This window comes from Plecotus auritus (assembly GCF_963455305.1).
Source record: "Plecotus auritus genome assembly, chromosome: 5".
Taxonomy (NCBI): Eukaryota; Metazoa; Chordata; class Mammalia; order Chiroptera; family Vespertilionidae; genus Plecotus; species Plecotus auritus.
Window position 1 is genome coordinate 57089988 of NC_137776.1, and position 14506 is coordinate 57104493.

Below are 14506 nucleotides of genomic sequence, written 5' to 3' on the forward strand. Positions count from 1 at the left end.
TCTTACTCCTGAAATCAACTTGGTTATATAAAAACAATTTCAAATTTGTTTTTATCTTTAAAATATTGTAATAGAAGGCATCATAAGAAAATTTATTAATTTTGTAAATTTTTACTTATAACGTAATTCACACAGAATAAAATTCCATCAATTTTAGATATTAAAAATGGCAAATAAAGAAAATTATTATTTTACATAAAATAGGTAAAGAAAAGAAGCAATTAGTTCACAAGAATAAAATAAAAACATATGAGGACCTGGCCAGGTAGCTCAGTTGGTTAGAGTGTCGTCCCTATACACAAAGATTGCAAGTTTGATCCCTGGTCAGGACATATAAAATAATAAACCAATGAATGCATAAATATGTGGAGCAACAACTGATGTCTCTCTTCTCTCCCTCTCTCTCTTTCCCTTCCTCTCTCTCAAATAAATTAATTAATTAATTAAAAACATATGAAAAGATGTTCACTCTCACTAATAATTAAAGAACTGCTAGTCAAAACAATGGTATTTATTTTTCATCTATAAAAATAAAGTTTGGTGATTTAGTATGGCAAGGATTTGGGCAAAATAAGCACTCTCATAGAATGTTAAAGTATAAATTACCAAAACAATTTATGAAGATAGTCTTTAAATATATTCCAAAGTAAAAAAGTCTGCTTTTTTGTACATAGGTTCCACTTTTGGAAATTCACCCTACCTAAATACCTACAAAATAATGCCAAATATATGAGTAAATAATTACTGCATCAATGATTACAGCAAAAAATAAAACAACCTAAATAAATAATTATCCATATAATTAAATGTAATGCAGTCATTATAAAATGTACATCTGTACTGATAACATGGAAAGTGGTCCAAATATATTTTTATATTTTATATATACTTTTATATTTTAAATATATTTTATATATACTGGGAAGCTATTTTGATTCCCTCTCTTTCGCCCTGTGGTTTAAATCATTGATACTCAAAATGTGGCCCTCACCCCAAAAACGTTGGTGTGACACCACCTGGGAGAGTGTTAGAATCTGACACTATGCCTGAGGCCTATTAGATCTACATTTCAACAAGACTCCATGTGATTGGTATTCACAATAAAACTTGGGAAGCAGAGGGTAAGTGACAATCCTAGGTGTTCCCACAATTCCTTGTGCACACCTGTATTACATCATTCATTTACTATTTTGTTTACTTGCCTAAATCTCCAAATTAGACTATGAGACTGTTGAAGGAAAATTTTAAGTTTTTTGTTATTGTTCTATAGCCATTGCACCTGGCACATAATAGGTACTTTATAAGTGTTTGTTACATAAATGAGACAATGAGCAAGAATAAATAAAAAGTAAATGCAAAATTTAGTTTATTACTCTTTTATAGCAATTCAATGACTATATGACAATATAGAAATATTAATTACAAATGACAGAAAAAGTAATCTTGAGAAAGTTATTTTGAAAAACACTATGTTTGAATGTATACATATCCTAGAAACACATTACAAAATATTTTTATCCTCGCCAAATAGGACATAAATCCAGGACAATACTTAAAGCCTCTTATATGCCCTGACCGGTTTGGCTCAGTGGATGTAGTGTCAGCCTGCGGACTGAAGGGTCCAAGGTTCGATTCTGGTCAAGGGCATATACCTTGGTTGCGGGCACATCCCCAGTAGGGAGTGTGCAGGAGGCAGCTGATCAATGTTTGTCTCTCATCAATGTTTCTAACTCTCTATTCCTCTCCCTTCATCTCTGTAAAAAATCAATAAAAATATTTTTTTAAAAAAGCCTCTTATAATGTTTTCCCTTCCTTTTTTAATCCCCGCCCCCCCCCCCCCCCCCCCCCGCCGCCGCCCCGCCGACTCAAATTATCATATATCACTAGTTTGGGCACAGGCCAGCAATCAAAAAGAAATAAATAAATTACTTTTAGATTTCTATTGTTTTCCTAATGACACACAAATTATGCTACTGTTTATCTTTAGGACTGCAGCTGCTGCTGGCTCTGAGTCACTATTTACTATAATTACTGCCTTCAGAGTTCACTCTGACCCAGACCCCATTATAGGATATACCCAGACCAGATGAGCAATTTCAGAAATTAGCAGCATTCGTGGATGTTTGCAAAATCATGGCAGTAGATATCTGTTTTTCTAATAGCATGAAAATTCTTTAGTATGCATTCACCCTTCAACAAAAATCCTCACCTGGCTGTTTCTCGCCACTCAGCATCTTCACCTTCACGCCAGCAAATCTCATCCAGTTCTGTGAAAAGGTCATGAGGAATGTGTTCCTCGTCATCATCCTCAGTTCCAAGAATAAACTGTACCCGCTGTGATGGGGTGTCTATGGAAAATCAGAGACATGAGCATGCATTACCATGACTTTAAGCTTAAAATGTCCTGGTCACCTCCTTCATCACCACTCCAAACTCACACCTCCCCTGCCTCCACTACAACATTTATCTAAAGTAAACTTGGGGAAATATAACTAAATTTAGCATTACATTAAGTCTAGCATAATTTGGGAACATAAATATGTAAACCCATAAGCAGATAATGTACATATATATATAAATAAAATAAAATATGATTATTATGATGATTATTTTGTATTAGTTATAGCAATCATGAAAACTACTTCCATTTACCTCACACAACACATACATACATCTCTCATCATATATGCTATATTTTATGGTAATATTCAGAAGAGTAGACTATGATAAATTAACTTATACTAAAACTATGCTGAATATAACTCACCAAAAAACTCCCTCAACCCCTAGCAGCAACTAATCTGGTTTCCACTGCTTATAGTTTTTCCTTTTCCGAGATGTCATATAAATGGAAAAATATGATATGTAACCTTTTGAGACTGTTGTTATTCACTTAGTATAATACCTTTGAGATTTTGAAATTTATCTGTGTAACTAAGTATATCAATAGTTCATTCTTTTTACTGCTGAGAAGTAGTCCATTGTAGAAATGTACAGTTTATTTATGCGTCCACTTGTTGAAGGATATTTAGGTTGTTTCCAGTGTGGGGCAATTATGAATAGAACTGCGATACTTGTTCTTATATGGGTTTTTCAGTGGGACATAAGTCTTTATATCTCTAGGGTAAGTGCCTAAGGATAGGATTGCTATGTTATATGCTAAGTGTATTTTTAACTTTATAAAACTGCTTTCCAGAGGGTCTGTAATCTTTTGCATTCTGAGCAGCTACGTATGAGAGAGTTATAGTTGTTCCACATCCTGATCAGCACTCGGTGTCAACTGTTTCTTAGCTGTTCTGTGCAGTGATATCTCATTGGGGTACTTTTTACATTTCTCTGATGTCTATTGTTGACAGTTTTTCTTGTATTTATTGGTCATCCATATGTCTTCTTTGGTGAAATGTCTGTTGAAATATTTTGTCAATTTTAAATTAGGTTGATTGTTTCTTTACTGTTGAGTTTTGAGAGCTCTTTATAGATTCTGAATATAAGTCTTTGTTGAACATTAACTTATTTTATATCTGAATACATCTGAATGGGGGCTTGTGGGAGGTTGGGAAACTATTTAAAATGGGAGAGACTTCATCATGTCTAACAGATGATGAGAATAATCATTTAGACTACAAATTGTATAAGTTTCCAGGTGGGAGAGAACAAGAAATAAACATAATTGAAAAGAAAACCCCCTCACTATATTAAAGGGGGGGGGCAGTTGCAGATGTAAGCATATAGGTCTGTATATTTAATAGGAAGGAAGTTGAATGAGTTCTTTCTGGTGACGTACTTCCCTTCTGAAGTACAAAGCATCTGCTAAGTGATGGTGAAAAGGAGGGTGTTGGGGAATGGTGAAAAAAGTTGAAAATCATTTCTTTTAATCAAAGAAATGCAACAGAATTGGGAAGAGGTATTGAAAATCCATGTAAGTCATGAGTTTAAATGGCTACAATCCACCCTGTTGAAAGACTATGTCCAGCAGAGCATCCCTACTTGAGGAGAAGGAAGAAAGCAAAAACATGAAGAAAACCCAACATAAGTATGGATTTTAAAGTAGGAGTGAAGGTATGAATAAATCTATAACAAGGGACCTACGATATATGGAATATTAGCAAAAGTATTACTAAAATTACAAGCTTTGAAATCAGAGTAGGATAAAGAAATAAAGATTATTACATGGATAGGGGAAAAGTAGAGAAATCAAGTAGTTGCACAAGCAAATAAGAAGAGAAACTGTGGTCAGAGAGCAAGGTGAGTGCATTCAGAGATGAAGTAATCATGGATGAGTAGGTGAGCTGGCTGCAGTGAAGGAGATCATAGGAGACGGGATGGTCAAGCAACCGAAAGGCTGGTTCTTGGTTATGTCACATACACAGGCTCTCAAGGCTCTCAGGAATTGTTAACAACTACCGTATCACTACATGTTGATATTCTGTATCTACTTTCAAAGGAAAAACAGTCAAAATAGCAGAAATTTCACATCCTAAGAATAAAATTTGGGCAGATTAGCAATATAAATGGGAACTTAATAAAACATTTTCCCCTGGATTTTCAAACTACATAGAGCAATGACTATTATTGGGATAAATTATCAAGAGTTTATACAACTAAGTTTTACTACTTAAGTGTTTTTCCTCACTCACAAATCTAACACAATTCTCACCTTCATAAAGCAGATGCACAAGAGAAAAATAAGGATCAAGTTTTCTCTCTCCCACTTCTCCCCAATCTGTCCAACACAATATAGTTTAGAAACGTATAAACAAGTACATGGCTGTTAATTTGGATTGTACAAACAAATACAATATTATTATGGTCACAAATTTAATAAAAACAAGGCAATTCTTACCAAAGGAAGGTGACTCCCTTCCATCCTCTAATCCCGAATCTCTCTCTCTGTCTCTCTTTCTGTGTTTATGACCACGATGCCTGTGACGTCGATGGCTTTTTCTTCCTCCCAGGGGCACATGAACTCCAATAAATAGTGTCCGATGACCTTATCAGAAGTAAAAGCACAAATTAAACTCTATTCCAGATCACAGAAGATGATTATTTACATGTCAATGAAAACTCAATTCAATTCAATCCAGCACATAGTCTTTGTGTTGATGATGTGTGTAAATCTTAAAGTTTGGCACTGTAATTTGGTATACCACGAATCAGTCACAATACTAACTACTTGATTATATATTTTATAATCACCAATAGCTTATTAACTGTCATAATGATCTTTCTGTGTCTATTTCCCATAGTTTATAATTATACCATTATCATTTTTTAAAAATCATTCTTTCTACCAACCTTCAACTAGTCAGTTATCTCATCAGTTCCCTTCCCTTCACAGTTAAGTGAGTGAAAACTCAGTCTTTAATAAACCAGATTTCACCAAGGTCCCTAGTAATACCGAGTTCTATGGAGTTTTTTCAGCTCTACTGTTTCTGTATGTGGCACTTGACAGCATTGGCCATTTTCTTCTCTATGACTGAACTTTCTCTTGGCCCTCCTCCCTCCACCTTTGCTTTATCCATATGTTTCCTTTGTTGGTTCTTCTTCCATTTACCCATTCAAGGTTGGGATCCCTATTACCATAAATTTTTCTTACAATATCATATCCCAAATAGAATTTTCTATTCTCATTAGATATCACTTAAGAAGAACAAAAATATGCTCAATTAATATTTGACAAAGGAGGAAAGAGCATACAATGGTGTCCTGACAGTCTCTTCAATAAATGGTGTTGTGAAAATTGAACAGATACATGCAAAAGAAAAATGAAACTAGACCACCAACTTACACCATACACAAAAATAAAGTTAAAATGGAAAAAGGACTTAAATGTAAGACGGGAAACCGTAAAAATCTTAGAAGACTCGATAGGCAGCAAAATATCAGACATACTACTATTCCGTAGCTCCAAGGGCAATGGAAACTAAGAAGAAAATAAAAAAAATGGGACTATACCAAAATAAAAAGCTTCTGCACAGCAAAAGAACCATAAAAAAACAACAAGAAAGCCCACTGCATGGGAGAACATATTTGCTAATGTTATCTCCGATAAGGATTTAATCTCCAAAATTTATAGGAAACTCATACAACTTAACAAAAGGAAGATAAACAACCCAATCAAAAAATGGGCAATTGACCCAAATAGACACTTTTTGAAAGAGGACATACAGAAGGCCAAGGACATATAAAAACATGCTCAAAGTCACTAATCATCTGAAATATGCAAATCAAAACAACAATGAGTCCCCATCTCACACCTGTCAGGATGGCTATATTCAACAAATCAACAAATGACAAGTGCTGGCAAGGATGCAGAGAAAAAGGAACCCTCGTGCACTGCTGGTGGGAATGCAGACTGGTACAGCCACTGTGGAGATCAGTATAGAGCAGCCGTGGGCAAACTACGGCCCGCAGGCCAGATCCGGCCTGTTTGGCTGTTCTATCCGGCCCGGAGCCGAAAGAGCAGAGGGTTCTCTTGCTCTCCCCTCCGCTCCTTCACCAGCAGCAGTGTTAACATGGCAACATCGGGAAACATGGCCGCAGCTCCTTCTTCTGAGTGGGCGGATTTATATCTGCCCATTCAGTAGAAGGAACAACCTCTCAATCTTCCAGAGGCTCCTTGTAATGCCCACGGACGCGTCCCCCAACATCACCCTGGGAATGCGTAGACACGTTATCGTGGTGATGTAGGGAGACACGCCCCTGGAGAGCACAGTATCAGAGCATTAGCTAAAAAGGAGACCAACAACACTGTTCCCACTGAAGTTGATGTTTTAAAGACCAAAAACCTTTCAACCCAGTCTACATTGCCATCTACATCTACGTCCCAGGCATAATTTGGAAGTTGCACTAAAGAAAATGTTTAATTTACTGTTTACACATTTTGTTCTTTTCTATTTGTTTTAGTTTTTAATTATTTTATTATATTTAAGTTTAATTTGAAAGGCTTTTGTACCTTTCCCTTGTTAGGCAATTTTATTTTGCCTTTGCCATCTTCAATATAAGGTATGTTATTGTGCTATGATAATTATTATAATAATTAGTGTTTACATTCTTCTTGTTAAAATGTTTGAAATGAATAAAACTATTGAAATAAAAAAAAAAAAGACCGTACCCTTTTATGTAATGATGTTTACTTTGAATTTATATTAGTTCATACAAACACTCCATCCATGCTTTTGTTCCGGCCCTCCAGTCCAGTTTAAGAACCCATTGTGGCCCTTGAGTCAAAAAGTTTGCCCACCCCTGGTATAGAGTTTCCTTAAAAAATTAAAAATGGAACTTCTATTTGATCCAGTAATCCCATTTGTAGGAATGTATCCCAAGAAAACAGAAACACCATTCAGAAAGGCTCTTTGCACCCTATGTTCATAGCACCACAATTTACAATAGCTAAGATTTGGAAACAGCCTAAGTGCCCATCAGCAGGTGAGTGGATTAGAAAACTGTGGTACGTCTACACAATGGAATTCTACGCTGCTGTAAAAAAGAAGGAATTCTTACCATTTCCAACAGTGTGGATGGAACTGGAGAGCATTATGTTAAGCGAAATAAGCCAGTTAGAGTAAGATAAATATCATATGATCTCACTCATTTGTGGAATATAATGAACAACATAAACTGTTGAACAAAAATAGAACCAGAGAAATAGAAGCAAAGAACAGACTGTACAACCTATAAGGGAAGGCGGGAGGTGAGGTGTTAAGAAATCAACCAAAGGACTTGTATGCATGCATATGAGCAAAACCAATGGACACAGACAGTGGGAGGGGGGAGGGGCTAAGGGCTTGTGCTTGAGGTACGGAGTTGTGGGGGAGAGGTCAATGGGGGGAAAAAGGAGACTCATGTAATACTTTAAACAATAAAGAATTTTAAAAAAAGAACAAAAATGCAAGAAACTTAGTGATAAATGTCATTATTCTGAAATGACTTGGCATTTATTAACTTAACTGAAATTATTTTTAAAGATGATACAATAATAATTTTTATTTTTTAATTAGTCAAAACATTCAACAAATTAACTTCATATCATGTTAAAAATCCAAAAAGCAATAAAAATACATGTCATTGAGATATGAATATATTTTGAAAATATTAGGGGAAATGAAACAGCAATACTAAGAGAAACTTTCCTATACATTTGTACCAGTGTCTTAAGCAAAACAAGTTGAGATGACAGTGTTATTTTTATCTTGAAACATAGTAAGCCTCAACATTTCCTTAATAAATAAAATTAATCCTAACAATAAGTATTTTCTAAGAAAAAAGGAAAGGAGAATTTCAATTTTGACAGGCTATCAGACAGCTTGAGGCTGGATATTTATAGCACTCAAAGAGAGGCTTACAGTTCAAGTTAGTCAAGAAACAGGATAATAAGGAATGCTTATAGGATATGATAGCTGCACTTAAAATAGGATAACCATCCAATTGTCACGGACTCAAATCCAAAGAAACAGCAGTGAATAATACAAATTTGAATATAAATAAAAGCAGTAAATAATACTAATCTGTAGGAATTCATAACAGAGTGAAATCAAGGATAACCTGGGCAAGCAAAAGAAGTTTCATGAAAAAGGTAAGACTTGAGTTGAGTCATAGTATGTAGAGCATGGGGGAAAATAAGGTGAGATAGAGCATCTTTTTTTATTTTTTATATTTATTTCAGAGATAGGAAGGGGGAGAGAGAGAGTGTGTGATAGAAACATCAATGATGAGACAGAATCATTGATTGGCTGCCTCCTGCATGCCCCCTACTTTGGATTGAGCCCGCAATCTGGGCATGTGCCCTGACCAGGAATTAAACCATGGCCTCCTGTTTTCATAGGTCGATGCTCAAACACTGAGCCACAATGGCCAGACAGGGCATCTATTTTTATAATGACTGAAGCTTGCAATTTCACTATTATTTTAAAGCATTTATGTTTTGTTGTTTTATTTTGCAAGGAAGGGGGAGAAAAGAGATCAACATATGTCCTAGGATACTTAAAAAATAAATACAAAAGAGAAGGTGGTTACTCTCTACCTTCCCAACCCCATTTTAACTAAATTATAATTTCTGAACAGCCCTGCCACTTTGCTTCAGGGAAATAGGTCAGGAAATGAGCAAAAATGTAAAACTGTAAAATTTTCCAGATTTAGTTTTATATTGTAATAGAGGCCCGTTGCACAAAGATTTGTGCAATAGGCCTTCCTTCCCCTGGCTGCCGGCACTGGTTTTCCTCCGGCACCCGGGACATAAGCTTTTGCTCTGGACACAGTAGAGAAGCCAAGCCTCAGACTTCAGTCTTTAGTCTTCAGTCATCTTCAGTCTTCAGGCTTCAGTTGTCTTCAACCTTCAGTCTTAGGCTTCACTCGGGACAGAGCCTTCAATCTACGCTCTGTGCCTGTGTATGCAAATTAACCAGCCATATTTTGGTTGATTTGCATACTCACTCCTGATTGGTTGGTGGGTGTTGCAATGGTATGGTCAATTTGCATATTTCTCTTTTATTAGTGTAGATTATTCAAAAGACATATGCACATGTAGAAAGTGGCTTATTTGGGGACTTATGGTAATTAGAAACACAAAGGCTTACTTGAAAAAACTGAAGAGTCATTGAGAAAATCAGAGTTCCATGAAGACAGTTGTGGAATTCAACTGTGAAACTTGAGGAATAAAACAAAATATCTGAAAGCAAAGATGAAAAATACTTGGCATTCCTGTATAGATGTTTGCAAATAAGTAGATAGTGTTGTAGTGGGTTTTTTTGTTTGTTTGTTTGTTTTTTTGAGGGCCACAATATTTTAGCAGTTTCTCTCATTGGAGGTAGAATCTATTCTTCCAACCCTTGAATCTGGATTTGGGTATGTGACTTGTTTTGACCTATGAGACATTAGCAAATGTGACAGAAACAAAGGCTCGGTAAATACTTGGACGTTGGTTTTTCCTCTCTATTGCTTCTGGGAACTCTTATGTCACCATGCAATCAGGTCTATCAGATATGTTTTATTTTATATATATAAAACCACCAGTATATACTTCCTTGGCACCTTATACTTCCCAATAAAACTTTTCAAGTTTCAATCAAATCACTAACAATATCATCAGGTACATAATGCCCATGGTAGGATCTATAGTTAGCAATATGGTCTGTTTAATCATGTTTCTATTTTTAGTACCTGGCATATTAAGAGCTCAGCAAATGTTTCTTGAATAAATAAATGAAAACAAATCTTAACCCCTTTTTACAGCATTTTATGCTGCAGTAGGCTGAAAAATTCAAATGCTGGCTCACAAAAGGGGAGATCAGACTTCAAGGAATAGGATATGTATTGGCAAGTGAAATGTAGATGGTATGCCTTGTGAAGGGAGGTGGGGAACAAAAAAGGTCCAGAAATATATATTTGCATACTTAACCTGTTTTTACCAGGAAGTAAACAGAGTTGTTATTTCCTTAAACATTTATTGCAATAAACATGGATTTATACTGACATATAGAAATTATGTTTCTCATTTTCCAGTTTTTTTTTTGCAGGAAATTTTGGATGAAAACAATGACTCGCACAAGTGCCTGAAGCTGGCTCACCAGGTTCTCCCGAGGCAGCTGTCCACACCTCTTCCTCACTGTGTGTTCAGTGAAAACACTTTGGTGATGTGTTTTCAACCACAGAAAAAGTAGGTAACCATGAATTTTGACAAATGCCATAAATCAAAGCTGTGGGTGGATTGGGGGGGGGGGTGCTGTTTAGTGGGAGGGTTATCAGAACATCATTAGCTGGTGCCTGATAGAAAAATGGAAAGATAAAGATGAAATTTCCTAATTTTTCTTTTCATTTTTGGCTGCTGATAGTTTTCTGTACTGAGAGGTGATCTGCTCAGTTTACCTTTATAAGGCTGCTTTCACTTTCTAGAAAGATCCACTTGTGCAGTTCTATAATTACGTGGTTATTGAGTAAATATCCACCTCTGAGTGAAGAATATAAAATAATTATTTTGGGGTAAGGGAAAAGCATAAAGCTCAGATGTTGGAAAGTGAAATTAGGAGGTATCCTTGCTCCTGCATCCATTTTCATCCTCAGATTTACATAGGATTTACAAAGAGTCTATTAGGAAGAAGAAAAGCTAAACCCAAATCCCTTTGCTTTGAGATTTAAAATCACTAAACCATTTACGTGCCCTAAATGACAACAAGCAGAAATAGATACATTCCCTCACTTCCATCCCCATCTGGAGGAAAGGTCACCTCTGGGAAGAGAGTCTGGCCCACTTCCCAAACTCAACAGCAGCCACTAGACTACAAAGGATGTGTGTGCACACACTGCTGGATCTATGCCCATCACAGGCCTTTACAACAAAGTCACTTAGGTACGAGTGGAGAAAGGGGACACATGTGCCCTTACAATAAGGGAAATTAAAGGGAAATAATACTTAAGGCTCAAGGCAGGTTTTGGTACGTGTGTATGTGGATGAGGAGGTTATGTGGCTAACTGAACAACACTGTACAGATAAATTATGAAGGATCAATAGCTGTAGTGGACAGGACCTTCCACCACATAATAGGGCGGAGGCGGGGAGTCACATAACTCTAGTGTAACTTGCACTACCCCAACTCCTTGAATACCACCAGATTTCTACCTGGTGGCAGAAGAAACTGAAACTATAGTAATGGGCTAGGCCAGTGGTCGGCAAACTCATTAGTCAACAGAGCGGCAAACCATGGCTCGTGAGCCACATGTGGCTCGTGAGCCGCGGTTTGCCAACCACTGGGCTAGGCTGTCCAGTGTTAAACATTAGTTGACATAAATCTTGAGGGGCAAATCTAGCATATAAGGTCCATAATTTCATCTTTATTTTTCACTGCGATATAATTAATACCTGGACTAGTGTCTAGCACTTAATAATAGGCACTCAAAAGAGAGTTGGAGGAATGACTGAATGAGTGAATCTGGTGTTCATTTCATTCTCACCTGAGATTAGCAACAGGTTAGAGGCATTAAAGTCTGATTCAACCACTTAGTTGAAGTATTCCTAGGAAAGCTTGGGAGGAGAATTCCAGGAGAAATACCATATATTTCCAGAACTCTACCAGGCAGGTAGTACCTCTGAGTTATTATATTTTGAATACTAACCAAATATGACTTAATTTTATATCTCAAGATGATAAAGCCAGACATAACCTTTTTATTTAAAAAAATTATATTTGACTAGAGGCCCGATGCATGAAATTCATGCAAGAATAGGCTTTCCTTCCCCCGGCTGCCAGCACTGGCCTCCCTCTGGCACCCGGGACCCGGGCTTTCCTTGCAGCCCTGGCTTCGTCCGGAAGGTCGTCCAGAAGGACATCCAGTCTAATTAGCATGTTACACTTTCATTATTATAAATGGTATTTTTTTTTTACCACATCTACCCTACTTCAAATTTCTTTCTTCTTCAAAAAGGTATAGAGTAAGTTTCTGTGGTTTTCAAGAGGCATGAACAATTTACAGGATATTTTTTAAACCCTTCATTTATACAGAGTGAGCAGTCCTTTTCAAATGTAAAACTTATGAACTTTTCTTGACTTTAGAGAAAGAGGAATGGAGAAGGTGAAAGAGAGAAACATTGATGTAAGAGAAAACACTCATCCCAGGCATGTGTCCTGACCAGAAATTGAACCAGCAAACCTCTGGTGCATGGAACAATGTTCAACCAACTGAGCCATACTAACTTGGGCAAGTGTTTTTTTAATAGTTAAAGAGGATGCAGATTAATAAATATTAAGAGAAAGTTAAAGTGAGATAGCAGGAGATAAATAAGCCATTTCTATAAACAGTCAATAGCTTAACTTACTAAGCATGACTTTCATTTTCATGATCAACATTGTTATTGCATTGGTATTGCTGACACTATAGTTTTGTATTAATCACTGAGATGTCATAAAATGATTTCCTGCTATACTATTATCTAAATAAATCATTGCAATTTATCATTATAAGAAAAAAACAGTTATTCAAAGAAAAAAAGGTATAATTCTAAATACTTAAACTAGAAATTAGAAATCTTTTGCTAATAAGACTGTAATTCTTTAATTACAAAAGCTCCTAAGGTAATTTAAAAGCAGTTTTTAAAGTAGCCACAAACAATATTCATAACCTTCTTGCCACAGGGACAAAACAAAAGGTTAATATACCAGCAGAAAATTAAAATTTGCTTTCTCCTAATTACGATTTCAATCATTTTAGGTTCCTGTTTTATCTTCCCATGTGAAACTCATTAAGGGTAAAATGATAGAGAAAGGAAGGAAAGAAAATCAGATTTTTTGTTCATTGTGCCATTAGTAGTTCTGACATGCTAAAGGCAGTAGAAATGACAAGGTAACCAGGAAAGAGGGAAGATAGAAAGGGAGTAAACAAACTTACTGGGAGAAAATATAAGAGAGCATTGAAAAAAAGTAATCTCACACTATTGTCCCCAAAATGGAATCAGTTCTACTGAGGTTCTAGTGATACCTATACTGTTAAAATTATAGGCATATGTTATTTAAAAATCAAGAACATTGCCCTAGCTTGTTTGGCTCAGTGGATAGAGCATCAGGCTGTGGACAGAAGGGTCCCGGGTTCAATTTCTGATAAGGACAGGCTCTTGGTCAGGGTACATGTGGAGGCAACCAATCAATGTGTTTATCTCACATAGAATTTCTCTCTGTCTTTCTCTCTCCCACTCCCTCTAAAAATTAATGGAAAAAATATCCTCGAGTGAGGATTAAAAAAAATCAAGAATGTTACCTTTTTCGATTATTTAATATGTATTTATTATCAGCATGTATATCCATTGACAATTTTTAAATGTAAACATTTATGTGCAAAGTGGCCACTGTAATTTTTTTCTCTCAATGGGGAGTCAAATGCCCTATCGACATCACTGGTTATCTAAACCTCCTTGCAGAATAAAGAGCATAGAACAGAAACCTGGCTCAGTGCTTGTATCCCATTAGCACTTAACTCTTATTGGTGAATGATGATAACTTCATAAGAAAAGTCCCAATGGATGGTAGTCTACTCCTGCTTATACTGTGAGAAGGTCCTATAGAAAGGAGATAACCTGTGGAGGCTATGATTACATGCAGCCAAGGAGCTTTAAAGTAGAATATCCCAACTGGGAAAGATTAGCAAGTGAAATAGAGATTTAAGAAATTTATCATGAAATAAACTAAGTTGATCGCCTTCATAGGACCACTCCCACACTATTAAACTATATAATTAAATAAGGAACACACAGAAGTATCAAATGCCTGGAAAACTCAAAATAAAAGTATAGTGTTAACATAACCCTATATGATAATACATGATGTGGCAAAAGTAGGACTACAGCTGTTTATTTGTGTATTATTATTTACTAGAGGCCTGGTGCATGAAATTCGTGCACGGGGGTGTGTGTCCCTCAGCCCAGCCTGCACCCTCTCCAATCTGGGACCCCGCGAGGGATGTACGACTGCCCGTTTAGGCCCGATCCCAGTAGGATCGGTAGGATCGGGCCTAAACGGGCAGT

The 14506-nt window shown here is 36.3% G+C and overlaps 1 protein-coding gene across 14 annotated transcripts in view; it reads right to left on the bottom strand.

The window, feature by feature from the left end:
- Positions 1-14506, bottom strand: part of SLC4A10 (solute carrier family 4 member 10) — a 276790-nt gene that overhangs the window by 150456 nt on the left and 111828 nt on the right. For all 14 annotated transcript variants that reach the window (XM_080668207.1, XM_080668214.1, XM_080668208.1 and 11 more), the window contains exons 3-4: positions 4844-4990; positions 2210-2348 (exon numbers count right to left, since the gene is read on the bottom strand). In XM_080668207.1, the coding sequence (XP_080524333.1) occupies positions 2210-2348; positions 4844-4990 (286 nt within the window). The remainder of the gene's footprint in view (positions 1-2209; positions 2349-4843; positions 4991-14506) is intronic.